Source organism: Papaver somniferum, chromosome 2 (genome assembly GCF_003573695.1).
Source record: "Papaver somniferum cultivar HN1 chromosome 2, ASM357369v1, whole genome shotgun sequence".
NCBI classification, from domain to species: Eukaryota; Viridiplantae; Streptophyta; class Magnoliopsida; order Ranunculales; family Papaveraceae; genus Papaver; species Papaver somniferum.
The window spans coordinates 74,292,970-74,303,951 of record NC_039359.1 but is presented as its reverse complement, the minus strand read 5'-3'; the positions used below and the strand labels follow the sequence as shown (position 1 = coordinate 74,303,951).

Genomic DNA, 10,982 nt, shown 5'->3' with positions numbered 1-10,982 from the left:
CGAAATGACGTTGTTGCCCCTTTTTGTTCCAAATGACTCCATTGCACCTGATAAACTCAAAAAACAAACATAAGATACATATTTTACAAGAAAACTAGCAAAGAAAGCATAAATACTATATATAAAATTAGGTGTTTTAGACAAAATTCCCCCGCACTTAGACTTTGCTAGTCCTCGAGGAAATCAAACAAAACAATTCTAAAAAAATACATACAACTCCGTCTTGTGGAGGCTACGGTTACTCTTAGCATGAATAACATGCCTTTGAACCCCTAGGTGTCCCTAGTGGACGAGTTATAGTCTCGTCAAGGTTTACAAGAGGTCTGCCTACAAAACCTATATTTTCAACTCCATCTACCTGTAAAAAATCTATGAACGAATCCAAAATGGATATTGGAGGAGGTACCCTGATGCGAATCCAAATTAATATATATGTAAATTAAGCTCCACTCAGAAAGTTGAACAAACCACAATACTCGGAATCTGACTAACCACAATCACAAATGAATAGATAAAGAAGATGGAAATAGATATAGATGGTTTCTATGTTTACTAAAGTGATCGACGTTTCCCATATCTATCTGAAGGTCGCTGCCAATGATGAACCTATGAATCCTATTGGATTGAGCTACTGGTCTGAATTCTAATATCAACACACTGGCATACACAAGGGAACCAGCAGTCAATAAACTTAAATCTAGAACCACTCACTGGCATATACAAGGGAACCAGGAGTCGATTTTATTGCACCATAACATATTTAATTTTTTCAAATCAACAACATGATTGGTTTTTTTTTTTTTTTTAAGAATCCAAGGGCATGATTCTTGTCAGCAGATTACATGGTAATTCCCGTGGATCCTGCATTCCACGCTTGTTTAGGCGACGGAGACAGGGAGAACTCACAAATATTGCTTTATCCAAGTGTCAAATTTATTCCTTTTCGTCAATTGGTGGGTCCCTATTTTATTTTATTATTATTTTTTTAGTAACTCAATCACACTATTTCATCCTAACAGCAATAACAAGTCGATGTTAGTGACCCACCAAATCACATAGATATAACATAAAGTTTGCAAAAATAAAAACAGAAAGTGATATGGTGAAATTCCGATCTATGGTAACAACTTTCATATTATTTCTAACACTTGAATAATTTTGTCCCTTGTAGTTAATGGGTTCCTCAACTCCCGCAGCCAAGATGGTTCCATCCATTTAGATTGATAGTGTCATCCTAAAGGCACATATTTCTATGTTTCGGAGTTTATGAAGCAATTTTTTTTTATTCACTAAAGGCATCAAACAAACTATACAAACATATAAATGCTCCCCCACACTTAAACTTTACATTGTCCTCAATATAAATTAAGTCATCCAAAGTAAATTTTAAGATGGGAAATTCATAACATGATATATATACACAATAAGAAAATAAAATGCATGATAAAAAACTGATATTCCAACTCATAGTTATTTCTGAAAAATAGAGGATAAACACTAAACAAGCTATTTAGTTGGCATCTAATCCCAACTCAGCCAATATATATACCTCATCGTCAAGAAAAAATTTCATCTACTTAGAAAAGCTAGTGTTTATTCTAAATTGTTCAAAATTTTCTAAAAGTTGGAGTTTTGATATGCAAATATCCAACATAAGAAAATAAAGATAAAAGACTTGAGAAATTAAAAGATAGAGATAGATACACAAAACCAGTGTGTTTCCTCCCATTTAGCGCTTGGTTTAAAGTCGTCAGCCCAACTTGCAAGACCGATTCCCCATACACCAATAACCTGAAAAGTCTAGGATCCTTCCATAGAACCTGTTTTGCAAACACTAGCTTCGCACACATATTTGTAATATAAAACAGAAACGAAGCTATTAACCGATAAAAGTTTCCCCCACACTTATTCTTGTCCACACTTGGAAGTGGATATAAAATATAGAATTCAGGAACTTTCATGGTTTATTATTCACAAACCTGCATAGCATGAGAATTAAATGTTTCCAGTGGCGGATATCGAGAAACAAAGTCATTCAACAATGTTTTCGAAGCACATACATTCAAACCAATAAGAGATAAAGGAGAAGAAATAATATGCAAAGGGTTAGACAAACCTTGCACAATCTCTTGTATCATGGAATCCTCTTCATCCTTGAAAAACTCAAGTGAGTTATTCACCTCTTTTATATCATGGTCCTCTATCAAACCTTGCAACCATTCTTTGTCTGTTTCTTTCTTAACCAAAGTCTCGACATAAACATAATCATTACAATCCTTTGCAAGCTCAATTGGGTCTTCCACAATATTGGTCATATCGGTTTCATTCTCAACACATTCTTCTTTGTTGTAAGGAACATATGCTACTGCGGATTCAAGTTTTGGCGCTGTTTGGCGTGGCCAAAACTAGGGTTTTGGGCCAAAGGTTACCATGCGTTGTTTGGCGACCTTGGACGGCTAAGATTTGCATCTAAAATAGAAGGGTGTCCGTTGATCATCGCAAGCCTTCATTTTGGTATCCGCATAGGGAAGGCCGGCATGGTATTGCGCGGCAAGGTGGTTGGCATGTCATTGGCATATGTGGCATGGCATGCCTTGTTGCGGTTTGGTGTGGCAAAAACTAGGGTTTTGGGCCAAAAGTTACCATGCGTTGTTTGGCGACCTTGGACGGCTAAGATTTGCATCTAAGATGGAAGGGTGACCGTTGATCATCGTCCGCCTTCGTTTTGGCAGACGCATAGGGAAGGCCGGCATGGTATGGAGCGGCAAGGTGGTTGGCATGCCATTGGCACATGTGGCATGGCATGCCTTGGCGCGGTTTGGCGTGGCCAAAACTAGGGTTTTGGGCAAAGGTTACCATGCATTGTCTGGCGACCTTGGACGGCTAAGACTTGCATCTAAGATGGAAGGGTGGACGTTGATCATCGCACGCCTTCGTTTTGGTAGCCGCATAGGGAAGGCCGGCATGGTATGGCGCGTCAAGGTGGTTGGCATGCCATTGGAACATGTGGCATGGCATGCCTTGGCGTGGCCAAAACTATGGTTTTGGGCCAAAGGTTACCATTTGTTTAGGGACCTTGGACGGATAAGATTTGCATCTAATATGGAAGGGTGGACGTTGATCATCGCACGCCTTAGTTTTGGTAGCCGCATAGGGAGGGCCGACATGGTATGGCGCAACCAGGTGGTTGGCATGTCATTGGCACATGTGGTGCGGCTGGCATGGTTGGCATGCCTTGGCGCGAGGTGCGGTTGGCATGGCATGCCATTGGCTCGGTGGTGCGGCTGGCATGGTTGACATGCCTTGGCGCAGAGATGTGGCTGGCATGGTATGCCATTGGCACAGTGGTGCGGCTGACATGGTTGGCATGCCTTGGCATGGAGATGTTGCTGGCATGGTCTGCCATTGGCACAGTGGTGCGGCTGGCGTGGTAGCATGAGAATTAGGGTTTGACATAGATGATGTCAGTCAGTGTTACGGAAATATGTTACTTTTAGAGAGAGAGGTCTCTGATCGGATGAAAGGACTGCGAAGTAGTGAGAAAGAGAGGATCTGTAAGGGTTCTGCCGTGGAACATGACCCATTTAAAAAAAAAGGGTACCCCGGTAATTCTTACGTAGGCATTCTGATTGATTCAATAAATGTGCTAATGGTCATAGTGACGTCATGTCAGATGTACAATTTTATGATTTTGACCCTAAGCTAAAAACCACCATCAACACCTGCATATTCATACTTTCTGCACCTCCACTGCATTCCCCATTGAATTCCTCAATATCCATTCTTCCTTTTGCTTCCTATGCTAAGATAATCTTCTTTGTCAATCTTACTCTCATAAATCCTAAGACTTGCTGCAACATCAGTGATAGAATTGACTCTTACATTACCTTGAGCATTTCTTGGAGAGTTGTTTTCAATAATAATTGGAAATTGTTCTCCTTCTTCATAGATGAAATTTTTTGGAAAGTTCCTTTGATATTCCAAATGCCTGGCTCTACACTTCTCCTCTGTGTGTTCAGCATCAACATGCCAACAGTCTCCCGCATGTTCCATGAGGTATTTCCGTTAAGAAGATTTTCATCTTAATTGTTTTCCTATTTGTGCCTTCAATAATAATGATTTTGACCTGGTGAACCGGTAATTTTGTTATATCAACTAGAACATGAGATTTGTACTCTCCTTCTTCACTTGGTCCCATAAGGTTTAGAACTCTACCAACTTTCTCATCCACCAATTCTGCAACAAAACCCTTTGCCACCAGATCACCTCTCAAAGTAAATTTTATCCAGTAGTCTTGAGCACCAAAGTCAATATCTTCAATTCTTATATCTCCACCCCAGTGTCTCATAGTGAGTAAGTTTCCGTGCACCCTGTTTGGTATAGAATAAATAGCTGCAGCATAATCACAAGCATATGAAAATCTTATGATGAAAACTCTAGGATCGGCAATCTTCTTGATGATGATCTTCCCAGTTGGAGACCACGCCATATTCAAAGCATAAGCCATTTCTCCTACTCTTAATCCTCTTGGGTCATCCTTTTGTTTTATTTCCTTAAATAGCTTGCAATAATTCTTGGGAACTTTCTTTGCTGAATTTGCCTAGTTGCATATTGAAGAAATTCAAGGTAATATTTGAAAGAAAAATACAGGGGATTTTTTTGATCTTATATGAATCTAGTAAGGTGGGCTATGTAATTATATGTGGGAAAATCATTCATGTTTCTTTGGTGTTGAGAAATATAGGGTGTTTTTTTGTGATTCAGGGAAGCAGAACTTATAAGAAAACTTGTGTTGTTTTTCTGTAAAGACTTTAATATTGAAGTGAAACTCACTTCTATATATAAACGAAAGTTTTTGGATGTGCTTAGAGAGGAACTTCTACTGAACATTGTTGCCATCTGTTGCAAATCAACGCTATTACCAAAGTTGCAATTTTTTAAGACCCCGACAAGAGAAAAATTCCTATCAAAATCTTCCACACTCCTATACACGATATCTTTTTTGAAGAAAAGGGATCTTAGTAATGATTATAATCGTCTTCTCCCATAGTTTATTTTGTATTAAGAAATTAATATCCTTGTGACTGGGGAAACTCCACCGCCTAAGGAAGAAACTAACCAGTAGCACTGTAGCCTCTCCACTTCTCTCTCAACTGAGAAACTGACCTGATATGGCCTCAACCGAGAATTAGCTCCTACCAATCTTTCCCTGAAAAACAGAGAGAAGAATAAACAACTGATAGTAAGTGTAATGATAAATTTCTTCATAATGGAACTGAAAAAAGTAGTGAAATAGATAGCTAGAAAGAGAATTGAATAGAAAGAACAGAGCAAAGATCAAAAACAATAAAGAAGAAAACAAATCTGAAAAGGATATGTTGACAAAGATTAATAGAGAAAAAAACAATTAGGGTTTTTCTTAAAAAAACGGCGAACTCAAAAAACAACAACGGAATATCAAAGTTGAACGAAAATAAAGGATTGGGAGAAGGCTAATTAAGAATACAAGAAATTGAATTTCACCAAGCTGGTGAGAAATTTTCGCAGATAGGTGAAGAAAATGGTGACCGGGTCAACTCCGAGTTAATTCCCGATTTGCAGAGCGTCTCTCGTCTCTCGCCTCTACCCTTGCCTCGAATTTTAAGTGTTTTCATTTTATTTTTCATTTATACCTTCAATGGGCTTCCCCATCTTGGAAGCCCTAATTTTAGAAAAAATTTAGGCCTGGGGACCAACTGGGCTCAGATGTGCCTTCTTAAAAAAGGATAATTAATGTGGTCTCTTGATTTCTCTTTGAGAGTTGCGCGGTAAAATCAACGGTGAGATAACGACGTACACAAAATAACTTGGCAACACATACATACCCTATCAGTTCTATTTCTTGCTTGTTCGGATTTCGAGTCAGCAAACAAACAGGTTGCAGCGAAAACCCTTGCGGGTTAACCTTGAACCCTCTTTTTTCCTTCTCTCTATGTTCTCTTCTTGTTCTTCACAATTTTCTCTTTATTCTCTGCACATAATCCTCTAAAACTGCAATGGCAGATCACAAAAACCCACCAGTAGGTATATGGCAAAACGTTAAACCATTCATTAATGGTGGAGCTTCCGGCATGTTAGCTACTTGTGTTATTCAACCCATCGATATGATCAAGGTATAATATATTGAAAATCATTCGAATTTCTGGGTTTACGTTGAATTTTATGGACATGGGTTTTCCATGATTTTTGGTTTGAGGTGGTTTTTGGAGGGTTTTAGCATTAAAAATTCGACATTGAAATTCGCTGTTTTGTTTTTTGGGGCGCCAATTGTTGTAAGATAGAATAGGATCACTGCATTCAGCTGGCAAAGGCAGTGGCACCAACATGTGCACAGTGCATATAATGGGAATTGAATGTCTGAATGTTGGTTAATGTGAGTTTTTGTGATTGTTTCAGGTTCGAATTCAGCTTGGACAAGGATCAGGGATACATGTGGCAAGAAGCATGTTGCGGGAAGAGGGGCTTGGAGCTTTTTACAAGGTTTGTGCTGCAATCTTTTATTGGTTCTGGTTGGGTATTTAGCTCTTAGCAGAGTACACAATACAGTTTCATTATGTTCAAACATGATTCTGCTAATGGTTGGACATTGTAAACTAGTAACATGCTAGGACTTTGAGAATACTCATTGGTTTTCGAACTATTTGGGTTAATACATAGAAATATATTACCGTTGGAACCGATAGCTGCGGAAACCCTTTGAGGATCAATTGTCAAGAACATTCGTAGGGGAAATGGAGCCCCTTAGTTATAAGCATCCCTTTGAGGATCAGTTGCCAAACAGCAAAGAGAACCGTAATTTACAAACTTGCCTCTGAAAACCCTCTGAAGGAATAAGAAGCATATGAAAACTAATTGAATGACTAGGCCTAAATACAAAACAAGAAGAGCAAATTTGTAAGTTCACGATTATAATCTCAAATTGTATGACTGTATCAGTATTTCTTCTGTATATCGTTTAGTTTAGTCTGTTTGTCCATCTATTTGTCAGTATTATTACTTTATTGGTAGCTGTTTTCAGAGATTCATTTAAGAAGTTAAAGTGATAGTGATGTTCCTATACACAGTTTTTGACTTTTTTCTTTTCTCCATTTGTTCGAATGTTACATTGTACCAGCTCTTTAACGATTATATTGGTACCAGGAAAGTTAGATTTATTCTCAACAATTTTATGCGTGACAGGGTTTATCAGCAGGACTACTTCGCCAGGCTACATACACGACTGCACGACTTGGCTCTTTTAAGTGAGTTCTTTATCTTTTTAAGTTTTGTGGTTACATAGAGGGATCTTTGAACTACCAGGGAAACCATTTGCAATGGTCCCTATTAGAGTGATTTCTAAAAGTGTAATTCGGTCACCAGTCATGTCTCTTGATACTTGTTTTCGTGTTGCTTACGTGCAACTACCCTGTATGTTCTTCTCATAATAGTTATGCTTAATTATCTGGGAATTCCTCTGTTTAGTTTTTGTTTCTTATGTTTATTCGTATTGTGTCACCAGTTGCATGTTAATCTCCCTCATAATCCACAGTTAAAGTTTCACTGCATTGACTAATAGAACTTTCTCTACTTTGAGTCCGAAGTTTGTTATTTGCAAGTTGCAACTTCACAAAGACTGCGGTTAAAGTGCGCACTTACTTCCTGCTCACAATGAAAAACAAAAAGACGAGCTTTAGCATCCTAAATATATATTGCAATAGTTCATACCAAGAATGCAGATGCTCTTAATCTGCTATTGTTCAATAACATCTGCTATTGCAATAGCTTTAGCATCCTAGCCAAATATTCTTTCTAAACTAAGCTCAATTTCATCTTCTAGGTTGGGTAATAAAGTATTTGGTACTCTGGGTGAATCTAAATTACTAGCGCTACTGAAATGATTAGTCGTTAATCTGCTATTTTTTACATTGTTTATATGGACGTAGCTACTTCTTGCTGTCTGATGAGTTTCTTTTTGTTTACCCTTATGTGGTGTTTCCGGTATTATAGCTATCAATCTTCTATGGAAATGAATTTAATATAAATGTTTAATGATCAGGATTTTAACAAACAAAGCAATCGAAGCAAATGATGGGAAGCCACTTCCTCTCTATCAAAAAGCTCTTTGTGGTTTGACTGCTGGAGCTATTGGTGCCTCTGTTGGTAGTCCTGCGGATTTGGCACTTATCCGTATGCAAGCTGATTATACATTACCACAAACACAACGTCGGAACTATAAAAATGCATTCCATGCACTTACTCGTATCGTTACTGATGAAGGAGTTCTTGCACTATGGAAAGGAGCTGGTCCTACTGTTGTCAGAGCAATGGCTTTGAACATGGGCATGCTTGCTTCATATGATCAAAGTGTAGAACTATTCAGGGACACGATTGGTTTATCTGAAGCTAGCACTGTAGTTGGTGAGATCAATCATCCTTGTTGTTTTTTTCCTTGATGACTGCACATTCCCTTTGACTTGGATGGATCTGTATGGACCCTGTGTTCACAAGATGGGTATATGGATGTTAGGATTGAAAACTTGAATGACGATAGAGTTCCCTACCGACTGCACAATAACTCGCAAGTTATTTCCCTTGATTATCTGAGCAAATTTCTATTTCAAAGAGGAATTTTTAATATAAGAAATCCCCTTTCTCCCTGCAGGAGCAAGTGCTGTTTCTGGATTCTTTGCAGCTGCTTGTAGTCTTCCTTTCGATTATGTGAAGACCCAGATACAAAAAATGCAACCAGATGCACATGGAAACTATCCCTATAGTGGTTCTCTTGATTGTGTCGTAAAGACTTTAAAAGCTGGGGGTCCTTTCAAACTCTACACTGGATTTCCTGTTTATTGCATTCGAATAGCTCCTCATGTCATGGTAAAACTCTAACAATTGTATTTCGTAATATCTTTTCAGCTTTCTTCCTACTATCTGCACTCTCTGTGACGAGGCTTGGATTATAGACCACTTTTCTATAATCCACTCTAATATCTGTCGATTAGTTTTAACACAGACCCATTATATTTCTTAACATATCTTATTTTTGTACTACAGATGACATGGATCTTTTTGAACCAAATCCAGAAAGTGCAGGAGAAAATTGGGTTGTGATGAAGGGAGATTTATGGAAGAATGTTTTGTTATTATTATCTGTATTAATTTAATTATTTTTTGTTGAAAAATAATTACTTTTCGGATTATTCATCAGTGTAATTTTGTTAGAAGAGTCTAGTAGTATTTTTTTTTTTTTTTAAGTTTGGATTGTTAGAAAAACAATATCTAACAAGTTTTATGCTCAGCTCGACAATGTTTACAATCTTTAGATAAAACATTAGAACTAGTTCATGCTTACACTTACTGCATGCTACTACCTCCGTTTCAAAGTAATAAGCTTGTTTCATGTGTAATTTGTATTTTCCTTTCATTTCTATATCCATATCTTTTTAATGGTAGAAAATCTTTAAATATAGTGAATAGATATACATTTTCCGGAATAGATATACATTTTCCGGTCACCCGTCATAAGTTGATACACATTTAACTTTATAATAATATAACTTAGCATGCTATCGTATGGATAAATACACTATCGTATGGATAAATAAACTTAGATCCGCTTTATATATCCTGACTAGTTTGGGGCCTATCATTAGAAGACAAAAAAAGATATTTTGAAGTAAAATGAAAAACCTCTTTACCAATTATTTTACCTAATTGTTAAACTATTCATGATCAATTAGTATTAATTCGGGAGAATAATAGATCATGAAAAACACCATAAATCGGCGTATACAATTTAAGGCAGTTTCATAGAATCAGTGTATGCACATATTTTTGTAATCACTCTTCAAAAAAAAAGATATTTTTGTAATCCGATTGTGGATGGAAAAAACTAACATAAACTTTGGATTTTTTCCCAAAGTTGGAATAAGAATTTATTGATGTTCCACGTTCACCGATTGGTTCTAAAAAATCCCTTAGCCAATAAATTTACCTAATTGTTAAATTATCCCTGATTAATTACTATTAATTCAAGAGATCAATAGATATTTAATCAAGTTAACCTAGAAATCAACTAACGTTAATTCATCATGAAAACATGAAAAAAAAAGTTAACCAAGAATCAGTGGATGTTCATGCCTACTACAAATTAACTTGATTTTTTTTGAACACCACACTGTATTAAGGCGCTATAAATTCTATCCTACTACAAGTAACTTCAGACTAGAATGTAGTTGAGCCCTAACCAAGTCTCACATCGATTAAGGTACAGTCGCGTTCCTTACGCCTCTAGAACCACGCCGGATTCTGCATTCCCTTAGATGATTTCACCCACAACTAAGAGTTGTTACAACCCAAAGTCGAAGACTTATAAACAAATTTGTCTCCCACAAATATGTCTATCCTTTATTCTTTTTGTTCCGTCTTTTGATACAAAGATCAAGGAGAAAAGGAACAAACTAATAATACGGTCTTATACTCCCGAAGAGCAGCCTAGAAATATTAGTCACCTCACAATAACCTAACTGATTAACAGAAGAAGTTATTACGGAATTGTTAGAGCACTGCTCGGTCGAACTTGCAAGCGTTGCTATCTCAATCTTATTTCTAGTCTACTTATAGCTATGTCTCGGATTAGGATAAAATGTGTATTTTAGATTTAGACTTCATGGCATTCATCGATTGAAGACGAAGAACTACTAAGGGGAGCTTATGGAACTTCATCAACAAAAGGTATGTGGAGACTTGAACTCATCTATCACTCAGAAGTCTATTTTTATTCTATCTCCTATTGAGACAAAAGTCGTATAGCTATATAGACTTTACTTTATACACATTTGATATTTCGAGCTGAGTTTAACTCGCTTACATATTTCTCGAAATATGTGTCGGTAAGCTTTCGCTTTAACAAAGTTCACATTTTTATTCTTGACGAAAGCCAAAAGATGATCATGTGTAAGTCT

At 37.1% G+C, this 10,982-nt stretch overlaps 1 protein-coding gene across 1 annotated transcript; it reads left to right on the top strand.

Moving 5' to 3' along the window:
- Window positions 1-5,928: 5,928 nt before the first annotated feature.
- LOC113353541 (mitochondrial dicarboxylate/tricarboxylate transporter DTC-like) lies at window positions 5,929-9,387 on the top strand. Its single transcript, XM_026597110.1, has 6 exons — window positions 5,929-6,152; window positions 6,436-6,519; window positions 7,219-7,280; window positions 8,075-8,436; window positions 8,681-8,895; window positions 9,073-9,387. The coding sequence occupies exons 1-6, from the start codon at window positions 6,036-6,038 to the stop codon at window positions 9,127-9,129; spliced, it is 897 nt and encodes a 298-aa protein (XP_026452895.1). The 5' UTR covers window positions 5,929-6,035; the 3' UTR covers window positions 9,130-9,387.
- Window positions 9,388-10,982: the final 1,595 nt, after the last annotated feature.

Bases quoted from the DNA above. Each gene is read 5' to 3' on its own strand.
- LOC113353541 (XM_026597110.1), top strand. From the start codon at position 6,036: ATGGCAGATCACAAAAACCCACCAGTAGGTATATGGCAAAACGTTAAA. The intron at 6,153-6,435 runs GTATAATATATT...TGATTGTTTCAG, and splicing joins AACCCATCGATATGATCAAG to GTTCGAATTCAGCTTGGACA. The intron at 8,896-9,072 runs GTAAAACTCTAA...TTTGTACTACAG, and splicing joins GAATAGCTCCTCATGTCATG to ATGACATGGATCTTTTTGAA.